The sequence below is a fragment of the Ursus americanus genome, chromosome 25 (assembly GCF_024610735.1).
Source record: "Ursus americanus isolate L20-20 chromosome 25, mUrsAme1.1.p, whole genome shotgun sequence".
In the NCBI taxonomy this organism is placed as follows: Eukaryota; Metazoa; Chordata; class Mammalia; order Carnivora; family Ursidae; genus Ursus; species Ursus americanus.
The window spans coordinates 5,805,777-5,821,768 of record NC_142151.1 but is presented as its reverse complement, the minus strand read 5'-3'; the positions used below and the strand labels follow the sequence as shown (position 1 = coordinate 5,821,768).

The following is a 15,992-nucleotide window of genomic DNA, read 5'->3' as shown; positions in this document are numbered from 1 at the left end:
AGGCCCAGAGAGGTTAAGAGGCTTGTCCACGTTCCCTCAGCTGGTTTAGTGCTGATATTGGCCCCCACATGCCCCTTCTATACCATTCCACAGTATCTCCTAAGCATGTCGAGTTGTGTGCGCTCAGGGCACAGTGAGCAGTGAGGACAGTTGCCCATAAGAGGTGGGCACGGGTGGGTACAGGCAGGGGACGCTGCTGAGGCTTAGTGAGACATCAGGAGTCCTGGGTCTTCCTCTCGGCTCTGCCACTGATCAGCTGGGTGATCTCAGGAGGACATGTTCCCCTTGGGGCTTTAAGTTTTTCTTCCTGGAGGATTTCCTCCTGGATCTTCCTCCGGGTCACCCAAGACAGCTTCCAAGCCTGGATCATTTTTGACCTTCAGCTGTCTGACAAGCTGGCCCTATAAGACAACTTCCCCTGTTCAGAACCCTTCCTGGGGAGGTTCCATGTTCTTCCCCTTCCTTCCAAATGTGCTCCTGCAGATGGGTCTCTCCCCACATGCTTCAGACATCCCGTTCTTACTGTTGGGTCTTTTTCTATGTTGTTATCACATCTGGGACATTCTCCTGTCGCGTCCTTTCTGTCACATTCCACCCAAAGACTGAGAACATCCTCAGATGAAGAGTCAGTCCCCTGACAGGAAGAAGGGCAGAGCCTATGACCCAAGCCTGGAGAAGTCTGGCCTTGCTAGCCTTGAGAGGCATGGCTGGGAGTGAGCCCAGTGTCCTGCAGGAAGCGATGGCTGCAGGAGGAGGACTCACCTTCCTGGGGGTGTTCCGTGGGGTAGACCCCCACAAGTCAGGGCCCCAGCACACGTTCGTGGGAGACGGGGTGGATGCCAGGCCCTTGGCCCTCAGAGGCATCTCTCTGAGCAACGTGCACAGTGTGCCTCCCCTGTCGATGAAATCAGGGCATCAGGGTCCGTTTACATTTCCAACTTGTGCCCCTGAGCTGGAAGCCTCTGAAAAAGGAAAAATCAGACTAATTTGCACTTCCCAGGAGACCAATTATGGAAACACCTACAATTTAGGAAGGGAAAAATATCAAAGATTCCAAATCAGGAATGCCCTTCATCACACTGCTCAGAACATGCTGGAACGGCAGCTGAAATTAGTTTCCCTGCCACACAACGTGCCTTGTTCTGGTACACATGTCAGTAACAGATGTCACACCAGCCACCAGAAAGATGCTCCCTTTAAAGAGACAGAAGAGCCGCAGAGTCCTGCTCTAGAGCCAGAGCAGTCCAACCCTAAGCCTGGGGCTCTGGCCACCCACCACTTGTTAAGGGCAGCAGCACAATCAGCATCAACACAGCACGAACAGGGACTCAGCAGTTCCCCCATCAAAGGGGACTTCAGGTCTCCTGCTCCCTCATACGGACATGATCTGTCCTGGACTCTTGGCTTGTGCACAATGTAAACGCTACAATACGACAGTATGACTTGGGGGCACCCTGCCCACCCCACCTTAGGACCAGCTGATTCCTTCAAAGACAAGTGCTTGAGCCCCGTGGGTGTCCTGGAGATGTCAAATGATGGTTTCTATAGAACGTCGGAGCTCATTTTGTAAATGACAAGACTGAGTAATAGAAGCTAAAGCTCCCTGGAAACCGGGACTCCGAGTCCTGTGCTCCTTCCACTGCCCCACGTTGGTTCACAGCCTCCTGCCTTAAATCACAGGCCACCGCCCAAGGTGTTTCTTCCAGAAGTTTTTCCCGACAGGAATGCACTCTGCCCTTTTTGGCCACCAGTCTGCTTTCTATCCCACTCCTCATCTCTACTGAAAAATCCCTAGAGTTTTTCTCCATGGCAACTTGCTGACCCTCCCCCTTCCCACATCCCCCCTACTCTAAATGATATCTTGAGCCTGTCTTGTCCAGAGGGGTTAACATCAGCCATCTTGGAGTCCATCAACCCAGCTGTAATGCACACCAACCCCCAACAAGACAAGACACAATTCTCAGTGACGGGGACCCCTGACGTCCAGCTGTCATTCAGGAACAAGTTAGGTTGCAAGTTGGGGGTCACTGCCATGTGTTTGTTGAATGCTACAGCTGAGCTTCAAGATTATAAACATCTGACCAATCCCTCCACACCCTCCATCACCCCTCATTTGCAGATGAGGAGTGAAGCCCCCCTCCAAAGTGATGTAATGTCATCAAGGTCGCATAGCTGGTCAGAGGCAGAACTGAGACTGGGACATACAGCTTGGGTTGCCCGGCTCCTGAAATGTTAGAACTGGCTGTGGTCCTGGAAACCAGTTTATTCCAGGCCCTCTGGTCCCACGTCATTGTGTGTTGCCCGTTCTGTTGTGTCTCCTGCCACCGCCCCCAGGCTGCCCCTGAGGGCTTCTCAGTTTCCTGGGCTCTGTCTGAGGTTGCAGAGACAAGTACATCGTGTACCCAGCAGGGACTCTCAGCAAGCTCACCACGGCACAGAACCCATTTTGCCAGTACTCTTGTTCCCTGCAAGACAAGCTCCCTGTCCTCCAGTGAAGTATTTAGCCAGTGAGATAGAGCAGGACCATGACTGCAGCCAAGACCCAGCCGCCCCAAGCAGCGCCACCTCCCCCTCTGCCTGCTTGCCTTTCCGTTCCGGAGAGGGCTCTGTCCTCAGAGGCTGTGGAGCCTCAGCCTGCTTTCAGATCAGGCCCTGAAGGTGTGTGGACCGTGGATGGCTTTCTCCTGAGTTATCAGAAAGCAGGCAGCTCCTCTGTCCCCCAGAGCACAGACTGGGGAAGCCCTTCCACTTTTCGCTAAGAAGAAAACTCACCCCTAGAGTCAGCCCAGCCAGTCATAATCCATTTTGTGGGGAGCACTGAGCCCTGGACTTCCCAGGCGAAATGAGGCTGCCAGGTAGCCCCGTGCATAGGGCACTGCTGCAAAAGGAATGAGCCTCCGAGCTGGGCTTGCAACTTGCTGTAGCTGCTGCCCAACATGGGTCCTGGGCGTGAGTGTGTGTGCATGAGTGCGTGTGTGTATGGAAGTGCGTGCACGTGTGTCCCTGTGCAGGTGTGCAGATAACAACGCTCACGTGGATGTCACAGGAGCACTGTGAGGATGGAGAGATGGCGCAGGAAACCTAGAAATACCAAGCATTCTACCAACTGGACAAATCGCTTTTTTTCTTTCCCAGATGCATGAATGCACTCCCCTCTCCGGCCCTCCCCTGTGAAGCACAGAGCCTCTAGAACCCCTGTGGGTCTGAGCTTCTATTAGTGGAGGACTCTTCCCCCCTGCCTTCCTGCCACTCCTGGGCCCCTAGTGCACTAGGCTTTGCCTGGAGACAGTGGCTGGGGTGACCTTTCCTATTTACTGCCTCTCTGGTGTGTCTTTTGTCTCTCTCTCTCTCCAAGCTTCTGTTGCTGTCCCGTACTGAGCCTTCCAGGGCAATTCGATAAGATGTCCCAACTCCTTCCCCCTGGGCCTTTTTGAAGGTGCCAGGTGATGCCCTCTGGTTCCCGGATCAGATACCACGAGGGGGAAAGACTTTTTGAAAAGTGTTAAGCATTTGTGAATATTCTTACACAATGCAGGAAAGAGGAATATGTTCTCAGAGCAGCTGCTTTAAGGTCTTTATCTCTGCGGGCCGCTGTGGGGTCCAGACCTCGTCTTTCTGTACCAGGCTCTGGGTAGGGTCGAGGCCACAGAGAGATGATTTTGACTGGCCCAGTGGCTAGGATTAGGAGCTCAAAACCCATCTCAAGGGTGAATGCTGCTTTTGATTCCCTCCCTTACCCCTTCTCTTCTCTTCTGACCCTCCCCTTACCTGCCACCCCTCCCCCACTCCTCCACAGACCTTTGTATTGGCCGATGGAAGTCTGAAAGTATGATCCATCCCTCCAGGGATATTTGAATTTTGTTAGGGGAACTTTGAAAAGGATTTTAGGGAGTAGGGGGAGAAAGAAATAGGAGGACTGCCTCCTCCACCTCCCTCTTTGCAATGAGGGAGTAAATTCATGAAAAACAACGGTTATCTTTGCCTTGGTGTAGCCCTTCTACACATGTGATCTCATTTGAACTTTGTTATAAAATCCCTAAAGAGGGTGTGGATTACATTACAGCGAGGAACCTACAGTTCAGAGAGATTAAGTGATTTGATCCACACCCCACAGCCGCTAAGGGGCAGAGACAGGACCAGAACTCAGGTTCCATGCCTCCCCGTCCAGTTGCCCATGTTCCCTCCCCGGGGGGACTGGCACAGGGAGGCTTGTCGCCCATGGCCTCACGTGCTTCCGGACATGTGGGGGCGTCGTTTTCTGATCTGGAAGTGACAGGCTCATTGCACCCTGCAGGCATCGACTATCAGGTGAAGATGGTGTGCGTGGACGAGTCGCACGTGGCGCTACAGCTGTGGGACACAGCGGGGCAGGAGAGGTGAGGAGCGCCCCCGGCCAAACCCTGCCTCCTCCACCGCCCAGCAAGAGGGCTGCAGGTGTGGGCTGCAGGGGAGGCCGTGCGGCCCCTGACGTGTGGTCCTCGGTGGCAGGTACCGCTGCATCACCCAGCAGTTCTTCCGGAAGGCCGATGGCGTCATCGTCATGTATGATGTCACCGCCAGACAGTCGTTCCTGTCAGTCCGGCAGTGGCTGAGCAGCGTGGAGGTGAGCTGGTGACCTTGCTAGGAGCGCTGACCCTGAGTTCTGCCTCCCCCTTGTCCCTGCACATCTCCTGCCCGGCCCTCTGCTCTTCCAAAACCTGATTCAGAAGCCGCCTTCTCTGGGAGCACAGCAGTTCTGGCGTCCACGTGGCCCTTCGCCCAAGCCCAGCACTCCGTGTCATTACAATCGCCAGAAGTGCCTCGAGTGAGCGGGCTAGGATTGGGGGAGGGGCTCAGAATGGAGAGAAATGGGTGTTTAAACTGAGTCTCACCCGTGTTCTTCCCCCTTTCCACCCTCTGTGTTGTTCCGGCTCCTGGGGGGCCCGCTATGCCCAGCCCAGGAGCAGTTCCACACAGTGTCTTGGGGCCTCTGTCACAACCTTCACAAGAGTAGAGGTTGATCAACAATGTGAGGGCCCCCGGCTTACTCCAAAGTCTCCCTGGGCAGGGCCCCCAGGCAATAGCCCTCTTCTTCGAATCTGGGTAGGCTCTAAAACTCCACTCTCTTGATTCGTACTTGCAGTAAGTTGCTTTGTGAGTGCTTTGTGCTTTCTGACCATCCGCGTCTTCTTCCTCTGCCACTCGGATGCGGCCTTCTCAAGGCCAAGGGGTGGGCAAGCCACGTATTTATTTGACAGGGCCTCAGCTAGGATGCCCCACCTCCTTCCACCTGCGGGATCCAGGCGTTGTTCATGTATTTGTCTAAAGCCCTGCCAGGCACTGTTGTAAGCTCTGGGAATTACAGCAACAGATAAGAGAGAAGGTTCCTGTCCGTGGAGTTCACGTTCAACCCTCCGCTCAAGCCCCTAAGACCTGGCGTAGTCCTTACCTACTTACCACACTGTAACACTGCTGTGAGGGACACGGCTGCCAGCCCGGCTCCCTGCTGCACGCCACTCCGGGTCTCCTGAGAACTGACACTGTGTCTTTGTCACTGTGTACCGGAGCTTGGCATGGGGCCCCATAGATCTAGCCCTCAACAGATGCGGGAGGCATGAATGGATACTGTGTCGTCGTGCGGGCAGAATCCTGGAGTTGTTCATTTCTTTATCCTTTTGGCCCTAAGATCTGTGATTCCTCCCACCAAAATCTGTTTCTCATAGCGTTTAGATTGGCTAGGCCACTCCTTTCTCTGCTGTGAATCCACATCTCTCTAATTTCCAGGAAAAAGAAGGAACAAGAGTGGAAACCAGATTCAAAGGTTTCTCTGAAATTTGCTTCATACAAACTGTTTCTCAAAAATGATTGTGCTTGAGAAACTTACAGTAGAGAAAATGTAACTTTGACATGTAGCAAATGGCTCTCCACCGAGCTCACAATGGAGGTACATGGGATGGGTAATCTGGAAGCAATTCCTGTTTAAACTTTGGAATTTATGACATGATTTTTTTTTTTTGATAGTGTGACAGATTTTTCTTCCTCACAGAAATTAAGCACCAGAAGAGACGTTAGGGATTATCTAATCTGGTGGTTCTCAAACTTTCTTCCTTAGAACCCTAGGAACATAATGACTTCTCCCAGGAACTGGGGAGGGCTCATCCCCCAGATCAATCAGAACCACTTCTGCTTCATTCCGTTTTCTCTATTGGAAGTCCAGGCACAATTTTGTTAGACAAGAGGGTTTCCCTTTGAAAAATCACTGATCTAAAACAGCCATCTCATTCTCAAGGAAGACATGGAGGCCATGATGTCTGCCTCACCCCTTCTCTTCCCAGCTATGCGCATTTCACTGTCCCCTGATAGCGACATCTTGAGACAGACTGGAGCAGGCAAAGGCAGTTCAAGTAGTCTGGGATGAATGGGATGGATAGAGGAGGCAAACTTGCAGAACCGTGCTCTCTGCCCTCAGTAGGGTCTGTTGCTTCGGAGGCCCCGGTTTTGCACCGAGAGCCCGGGGACCTAGCTGGAGAGGCAAGATATCAGGTTGAATTTGGTGGCGGTGGTGAGGCGAAGAAATAGCAGAGGGCCGCCGTTGCTGCCAGAAGCACGAGTTTGGTCATTCTCCGGAAAACCGGGCCAAGCACCGGATGTCTGGCGTATTCCCAAGTCCAAGTCGGGTAGGGCTGAAAAGCATTGTCAGCACGTACCCAGCAAGAGTCCCCAGGGAAAGCCTAGTGCATCGATGGCCCAGGGAAGCCACGCGGAAATGCGGTTAACTCAGAATTCTCCAGGTGTGGGTGGGGCTTTTCTGTATAATTTGGAGTTTGTCCCTTCTTGAGAATAGCAGCAGAAGGTACAGGTAAACGCTAAATGGGGATGCCAAACCTGGATAATCAGGATCAACTGTGGTGCTTTCCAACAAAACAGATGCCAGGCCTTCTCTCCCAAATAGGATGATTCAGGGTCTGGAAATACAATTAAGGAAAAAAACAAAAACAAAAAAACAGTTCCCCAGGTGATTTTGATTCTCAGCTGCCATGATTCCATGCCGGAGATGTGCTTCTCAAAGTTTAGGATGCATAGGAATCTCCTGGGGACCTTGCTTAAAATACAGAATGGAGGTGCAGAGTCTTAGGTAGGCCCCGAGGCTCCACATTTTCTAACACGTTCTCAGGCGAGGCCAATGCAGCCAGGCCGGGGACCACACTTTGAGAAGCAAGGCTCTGAATCACTTTCAAAGATGTCTGTGCTCTTTTCACAAGAATCCGCTGAGCGTCACCCACCTGTGTGGCATGGGCGAGGCGCTCTGGGGGACTCGGTGTGGGGACCCAGTCCAGTGGCCCAGGGTTTGGAGGCAAGTGCAGGGGGCGGTTGTGTGCCCACGTGAACAAGTGTCAGGTGGTGGAGTGTGTGTCGAAGGTGTGGAACAGTGGGATCATGAATGCAGTTATTCTCAAGATTCTTGAAAAGCTGAAGTCATTCTGCCTTGGCAACCAGCAATCAGAGGTGTCAGGTGACAGATGAAAACCTGACACCTAATTTGATCAGAGGGAACTGAAAATAATAAGTACTTTATATTTGTGGAGCACCTTATTTTTCCATAGAGCTCCAAGCACTTTGCCAACTCCCTCGCCTGGAGAAGGGAGGGTGGAGGGGGAGCTTTAATAACAGGCTTCAGGTTCTGAAGCCTTATTATTAAGTGAATGCTGGCCAGCTGTTCGCAGCGCCCCTTCCTCCCGCAACCTGAAAAGCAGTGTAAGAAGAAAGGGTTTAAATTGCCACAGATTATACGTGGCAAAGACTCACTCTTGGAAGAGGTTGTGTGGGGTGGGAACAGATGCTGGGGGCGGGGGGGGGGCTATGGAGTTTCCTGAAAAGGAAGTTCTTACCGTCCCAGCTCAGCACTTCCTGACCACGAAACTGGCGAATCACCCAATGACAGAGTGGACCAGAGGCTCTGAAGGGTTCCTCCTGGCCCCCACATTCTTACAGCATATGACATTGATCCTCTAGCAGAGGTGGGGGGTCCAGGATGGAGCAGGAGTGTGGGCAGATGAGAGGACCCTTGAGGGTCCTTCCAGCCCCGATGGAACCAAAATCCTTTGGTGCAAGAGAGCTTACTAATGCTTGTGCTGCTTTATGAGGTAGGAGAGCCCCAGCCCCCACGGCTGGCCCATGCCCCACCCACCCTCATGTCCCCCCACCACTAGGCAGCCCTACCTTGGCCCCAGCATTCTCTGTGCTGATTGTCCCATCATTTTACATTCCCTATGGACCTTATAGCACATCAAAGCAGATAGCCATTCCTGACACCTCGGTATCCCCAGCCTCCCCCCACCTCCTTCTCATCTCTGCTGGGTACCACTGGTTTAACTGGTCTAATCTAGAGAAGAAACTGGTTCCCCTCCAGGGTCCCGTGTTGAGACCGTGGGACAAACTGGACATTCGGAGACTTTGGGGCCTGTATCAGAGAAAATCGGATTTGGTACAAGCTCTAAACGGGATGGTATTTTCCCCAAATCCAGTTTGTAGGTCGTGAATGTCTGCAGTCCTGGCATGTTGAACTTCCCATTTCCATCTTTTGTCACTCCGATGGCCCTGTCTTGTTAGGCCTGTAAGTCAAGGAAGTGGAAAATGACCAGAGTCATTAAGCCAACAGCAGCAGCGTCCCCGAACTGGGAAAAAAACTTGGAGATTAGTCTAATGCAGCCTTTTGTTTTATAGATGAAAAGTCCTGCAATCCAGAGAGAGGAAGTGACTTGTCCAAAAGTACCCACAGCTTGCCAGACGCCCAGCCAGAGCTGGAATCTAGGGCTCTCCACTGCGTTATGCTGCATTATGCATTATGTGACAAGAGCATCACATGGTCCATGGGTGAAATCTGTTTCTGAAAAATAGGTGTTCATTTCTTTTTCAGTCCTTCCCACTTCCACCTCAAAGCAGACGCTTCGTTAGCTCAAAGGGGCCAGGCCCACTTTCCTCTCCCCTCGTGGACCACTGGCTAATTCTCATTCTGTGATCTTTGCCATTGGTGGCAATGTACAGCTCAGAGCAAAAAATAGCAGTTTGATTTTTTTCCCCCATGTTCCAAGTTGAGCTTGAAGTGCTGGCAGTTTAAAACGAACTACACAAATAAATCTTGTTTTGACTCATAGTCCAGGGGGTGGATAAATATGGAAACCCCCAAGATATAATTTTGCAGTCTTTTTTTTCTTAGCATAACTACACGCTTTAATGTGCTGAGAAATTTTTTGTTCTGGCTCCAGAGAAATAGCAGCACTATCCTGGCTAAGTGCTTTTTCTTGCCTCCCAGCAAATGGATATTAACACACACGCACACGCACACACACACACACACGCACACACACACACACTACAGCTAACCAACCCAACAGCTGCACGTTCTGAGCTGAATGCCAGTCCTCTGCTCCAAGTTGACAGCTCATGTTATTTAAAGTCAGAGGTGGGTAATCTTTTGAATTTCAACACGTCTGTCTTCCAACAAGCTCAAGTTCGAAGAAAGGCGACTAAAGTGGTTGGAGGTATGGCGAGGCTTCTGTGTCGGGTGTCAGTGGATAGGAACCAGCTGCGTATGTCCATCTCATAGCTCATAGAATAGAGTCTGTGAAAAGGAATGATTCGGATGCCTGCCCCCCAGAGGTCGTGTGCCCGGCCAAGCAGCTTCGATTCCTTCCCTCTGACCTGCCATGCCTACGGAGTTCTACCAGCGTCTATAGAAATGTCACCAGAGGTGGGGTGGACCTTAGACTTGATTGCCAAAGGAGGTGCACTGTAGACTTTTCAAAGGAAGCATCACTTCGTCTGGTGGGTCACGACGAGCCTCCTTGTGCCAAGCAACATGCAGACTGAACAAATAGCTGGGTGCATGAAAGTATGAGGTTTGGGCCGAGAGCTGAAGACTGGAGGTTAAAGTCAGAGGGGACCATGAGACACCTACCCTGGCCCCAATCCTCCCCATGGCTCTGTGTCAGAGCCTGGTGTTGGGCCAGGGTTGATGATGACTGACTCCCATGATGGATAGTAGACTCTCTGGCCTTGTGTGTGTACTCACTTATTTTTGCCATATCTTTGGAGATATGCCCAATTCTTTATCAGTGGCAAGCCAGAGCCCATGGAAGGGAAGCAAGTTGTCCACAGTATTTGCATAAGAGAGGAACAATGCAAAGAACAGAAGTCGTAGCTCTAGCTGGTGTTGGGGGGGTGGCTTTTTTCTGCTCCTTCTAAGATGTTTTATTTTTATATCCAGGAATTGCTTTTAAAAAGAAGGCTCCCCCTCCTTTCTCCTAGAGAGGCAGCCCTGCTGTTTGTGGTGCACAGGGCTCAGATGTCGGGCTTGTGACTCTTCCCTACCTGATCCTATTTGGTCATTCGGTACCACCACCCCCTTTGCAAGTGAGGAGACTGAAGCCATCATCCATTCCAACATACCTGAATCGGGTTCGAATTCTGCCTTGGGATTTCAAGTCTGATGCTCATATTTTCAGAGTTTCCATGTCAAGAAATCCCACAAGCCTTAGTCATCCCTCACACATAAATCTACAAATATCTCTCATGTGCTCTATACAGCAAGCCTTTTGGCCCATTTCCCTGCTTCCTCCTCTTTTTTTCCTTTTCTGTGAAAAAGTCTTCGCACAAGTTTCTGTGGCACAACACAGTCAGAAAATGGGGCTATTCCCATTACCCAGCACGCTGGTAATAGGGAGCCACAGCATGGTCTCTATGCCATAAGTGGTTTCTCATTTGCAAATACTTGGAATAGGGTGTGATCCACTTAGCACCTCAACTGCAGTGCACATAATTTGATCTATTTTTGATGGATCAGAAGACATATTCCAAATCACGCAGTGCCTTTGAGCCATCATTACCAACATGAATTACCGTCTGACCGTGGATGAATGGAAATACCACTTTGAGAGAATTCTAGTTAATAAGACACGAAATAGCGGAGAGTTCACTGGAAATCAGAATTTAGAGAAAAACGTTGGAGAATCGTGGACCCGTATACTAAAGGGTCCTCATAACTCGATGACTTTGTTATTCAATGTTCTTTCTGATTCTCTGAGCCTTAACATTCTCATCAACTAAATGAGAATTGTTTTCACTACGGAACTGCAATAAAAATGAACGTGTAGATGGAGGAGCCACGGAGGCTCAATTTCAAATATAACTGCATTCAGACTTACAGCACGTGCACCTATTGGACGGACTTGGGACATGGATTTGAAGTGGTGAGATCAAGTGGCTAAACTCTTGGCAAAACTGTAAGCAGTTGTTGGCTTCTATCATTTCCCCCCTCTATTTCGTAAAACATTTTAGCTACAGTGAATAACTATTGGTTACCAAATTATTATTAAAGGCCCCTAATTAAATATCTCACTAAGTAAAAATAACCACCTGCTTACATGTGAATATTACCATATTTACTCACTCAATAGCTGCGTGCCGTGGGCCCTTTGTTTGCCCTCCTGAGAGGCCCATGAGGTACACACACTTCACAAGGGAGGACACCCCGGGGCGCAGAGACTCCAGGGTGCAGGCCCCTGGCTGATATGCCACAGTCACCGGGGGAGTAGACAAGGTCGACCCCGTGAATATGCCTGTTACTTGTGGTGCAAGGAGTGGAGCTTCTGCAGCACCGAGCTCTTCCCCACGCAGGCTTCTGTCTGAGCCAGAGCACCTGGAGGAGGGATCTGTATTGCCCCATGCGGCGACCTCCAGTTCCATATGCAACAATCGTAGACTGGCCGCTGGGGACCTGATACCATGAATCAGAATTGGACCCAACCCTCAGGGAGCTTATGTGCCCAGTATGAGGCCCCTGGAGATGCCACTTCTGATCAAAGCAGCCCCAAGAACTGCGCCGAACCACGTTGCATTAATTCCTTTGCTTCATTATGGTTCATTTAGACTAAGTCTGGTCACTTAGGAATGCTTTCAGGGATGCTGTCAGTCCTGGAAAAGGACACATAGTTCACCAGCGTCTCCTGTGCCCTCATCCTGTTACCCCCAGCACACCTGGGAGCTTGCATGTCCCATCCAGCAGGGGTGAGTGGGGAGGGAGGTGGGGGGTCACTGCACAGCTGAATCTGGGAGGCACCCGGAGACAGGCCTGAGGCACCTTGCAGAAGCCTTGTAAACTGAGGCTCTTCAGGAAGGTGATGCTCCCTCTCAGCTTTTGGGATGACTATATTCTCGCCTGGCCTGTTGTGGCAGCAGGGGATTCGCAAGCCAGATTGTATCTTTCCCGCCAGCATTTTAAGCCTGCCCTTCTGGGGTTTCCTTATGGATGCTTCTCTCAGTTGGGGGATTATCTGTTCTGCAGGAAGCTGTGGGAGACTACATTCCTGTTCTTCTGCTGGGCAATAAAATTGACAATGAGAAAGAGCGGGAAGTTCCGCGAGGCCTCGGAGAGCAGCTTGCCAAGGTAAAGAGCAAACGTTTCCATCTCTCTGGACGGGGTGGGACCCTGAGGGCAGTCAGGCCTGTGCCCAAGAGCCTTGGTGGGAGCTTTCTCTGGAAGCCCCCTGGGAAGGGAGCAAGTGGGCAAGGTGGGTGTCCTGGCATCCATCATGGGAATGGTCCAGTTCCTGCGCACGGGGAACTTTCTGTAGAAAGCCACACGTCGCAAGATAGAGTTGGCCGAGGATGACTAGAGTGTGGGGAGTTTTCCCAAACTCTCTTCCTTGGGACTCAGAATGATAAATTCTTAGGTAGTAAGAGGTTACTTATGTAAATCCCCTATCTGATACCAAATCGCTTCTTCTGTGTTTCCACTTGATCATCTCCAGGGATGAAACACTCACTATCTGTTAAGCAGCTTGTCCTTCTTTGAAGAGCTCTGTTAGAGAGCATATCCATTTCTATCAAGATTGAGCCCCAAGCTGTGAACTTGAGATAAACTCAGGGCATGAACTCGAAAACGTAGCATTAAAATAAGCATCAGCCCTCTTGCCCAAGCTGGGGACCTATAAGTCTTGGTGGAAATCAGGCAGCAAACAATGCTTGCTCCTCAGCTGTTTCTCCTGCCTCCGAGTGGTTTTCAGGAAACTATGTCTGGGAAGATGGGGGTGCTTTCCAGCCCCAGGATTCCATACTTTTTAGTGTGTGAGGACTCGCAGCCCCCAAGCCTGGGCAAACTGGCACAGATGGTAAGGGTCAAGGAAACAAGGAAGAAGACGGGTGACAAGGTAGGTGCCTGTCTGCCATCCCTTATCCACAATACCGAAATTTGGAAGAACTCTGCCCATAGAAAGGTTTCTTGTATCTCATCTGGCAGAAAGATCTGACCAGAACTGATGGGAAGCTGCTTATGGTCTTTGTTTACCTTGCTTGAATGAATTTTCAAATGTTTCACTGAAAAAATATTAATATGTTGATTATGGGGTTCTGTCCTAGACCCATGGAGGGTAATACAATACACGGTATATATGTCTGCTATTTCTCTGAAACTCAAAGTCTCTGGATGCCAAAGTACACCTGGATCCAAGAATTTTGATTAATAAACTGCAGACCTGTATTTGTATCATTCCATTTTTTTTCTTTTGTCTTTTTTTGGTCAGTTGAAAGCAAACAAACAAAAACAAGGCTCAGAGAAGTTGTGATTGATTCAATTTATCACACAGGTCCTCAGTGGTGGAGTCAGGAAGCAAGCTGGAAGGCAAATCATGTCTTCTAATTCTAGATCCTACGTGCTCTCCCTCCCCCACCATGGAGGCTTTATTTTTCCACAGACTGACCCACAGTCAGGCTCCAACAGAAGTGTGGACAGCGGCTGGGTGAAGAGGGCAGAGGATGGAGCGGGGCCCCTGGGTCATGAATCAGGAAAGCTGAACTGGGAGCCAGTGTTTGTAGAGTCCCCTGATCTGCAAACCACAGCAGAAGTGTCCTGGCTCAGCTGCCTGCATCCCCACAGGGCATCAGCCTCCAGCGCTCCTTGCCCTTAGCACTGTCCCGAGGAAGCAGGAAATCTATGAACAGGAGTGATAAATGCATATAATGATGAGCCTTGGCCAAGAGCCCCCACCGTGCAGGCAGCACAGCGTCTGCCTACTGAGGTGATGGGCAGTTGTCCCATGGCGCCAACGCTGGCAGCCTAGGCAGCTGGAATATTAATTTACTGGTGTGAAGGAGATTTTCTACTGGAGTGCCTTAGTGACATCTGCCCCAAGGTTCACGGAATGCCAGTGTCCTGGAAAAAGCCCCACTATTAGCTACATAAGTCACTGAATGAACAGACCTGCCATTTGTCCCATGCCCTTAGTTTCCCTGCTGGGCAGTTGGAAGAAGTGGCCCATCCTGGCCTTTGTGTCTTTGTCTGCATCACAGGCTGGTGTGAAAGGGAAACGAGCATATACATATGTGTGAGCAATTTGGGAAAACGTAGAGCACGAAGCAGCATGCTGTTTTGTGTTTTACATTGTTATAGCTCACCTGGGAGATGGTTACAGAGCTCGCCTTAGATAGGAAGCACGAGGAGAGGGAAATCAACCTCCTCATACAGAGTGGGGAGGGAGGAAGGAATGAAAGGGGTCTGTGAGGGGAAGTGAGGGATGCGGGTAGGTGCAGACTGTATTCTCCCACCTCCCATGGTTCCGTCGAGCTCCCCCAATACTCTTTCTGTTCCCTCTGTTTTATGATTCCAGGAGAAAAAACTGATCTTCTACGAATGCAGTGCCTATTCTGGCCACAACACCAAAGAGTCCCTGCTCCATCTAGCCAGGTAAAGAGGCACATCCCAGCAGACAAAGGCCGGTGGGAAGCACTGCATTCACCTCTGTGCGGACCATACTCCATCTGTCTGCTCAAGCCTTCTGGGTAAAGGGGCTGGAGGCCTAAGCCTTTGTGTGGGATTCAGGGACAGCCCTCTGAAATACAATAAGAACAAAAAAGAAAGCCTCCCTGCCTCTTACCCCCACCGCAGTCTTCTTCTGAGTCTTAAAAGCTGCCTTTTTCCCAGGGATCTTCTTTTTAAATGCAAATGCTTCTGGGAAAGGTCATATCATAGGTCCCTGAACACTGGCTAATATCTTAGCAAGGATTAGTTGGCAGCCAGCTGGAAACAATAACAGTTATAATACGGGCTCCAGGGGAGGGGGTGGAGAAGCCAGGGAGAGGAGGGGCTCTTTGGGGGGACTAGAGGCACCAAGGGAACAGTGCTCAAAGGGTTAGTTCCACCAAAAGACTGTTTTCATAAGCCTCTTCCTATACCAAAATTAAAAAAAAAAAAAACCAAAACCATAGAGGGTCCTATTCTCAATACTTGGACATTCATTCATTTATTCACTTATTTATAGGCATTCATTTCATTCCATCTATCCACCCACCCATCTGTTCATCCATCCATCTACCCATCCATTCATCCACCCATCTACCTATGAATCCATCCACCTACCCATCCATCCATCCACCCATCTACCTATGCATTCATCCGTCCATCTCTCCATCCATCCATCCATCCATCCATCCATCCATCCATCCATCCACACACCTATCCATCTATTGAGAACGACGTTGTCTATGTATTGGAGAGGTTATGGAGTTACGGAATACCATGGGGAAAGTTGTAGGCTTTTCTCTGACACTGATTCGTAGGCCAAGTCAGTCTACCTCTCGCAGCTTTGCCCCAACATAGGAACATCAATCATACCATCCCTGCGACTCAGGTTGTCGTAAATATCAAAAGAGATGCTAAAGGTGAAAGCACGTTGAGGGTATAAAGCAGGGATAAGAAACTTAGCACTATTTTTAATCCCTCACGTCTTACATTTAATCTGGAACTGTGGCAACATGGGACAGATCTTCTATGGAGTTAATAACCAAAAAGTATATTTTTTGAGTCTCTACTGTGTGCCAGGTACTATGATAGGCTACAGAGACAGAGAGACAAAATATACAGTCTCTGCCTTCAAGCAGCTTTCTCTCCTGAGGGAGGCACCTGGGGAAGCAGTTCGTTCTGACATGGGATGATGCAGTTATAACAGAGGAATGGTCAG

The 15,992-nt window shown here is 50.3% G+C and overlaps 1 protein-coding gene across 1 annotated transcript in view; it reads left to right on the top strand.

Annotated features, from left to right (window-relative positions):
* Window positions 1-15,992, top strand: part of CRACR2A (calcium release activated channel regulator 2A) — a 142,226-nt gene that overhangs the window by 115,497 nt on the left and 10,737 nt on the right. Inside the window, exons 16-19 of the mRNA XM_045781296.2 lie at window positions 4,295-4,376; window positions 4,489-4,603; window positions 12,323-12,424; window positions 14,643-14,719. Of these exons, the coding sequence (XP_045637252.1) occupies window positions 4,295-4,376; window positions 4,489-4,603; window positions 12,323-12,424; window positions 14,643-14,719 (376 nt within the window). The remainder of the gene's footprint in view (window positions 1-4,294; window positions 4,377-4,488; window positions 4,604-12,322; window positions 12,425-14,642; window positions 14,720-15,992) is intronic.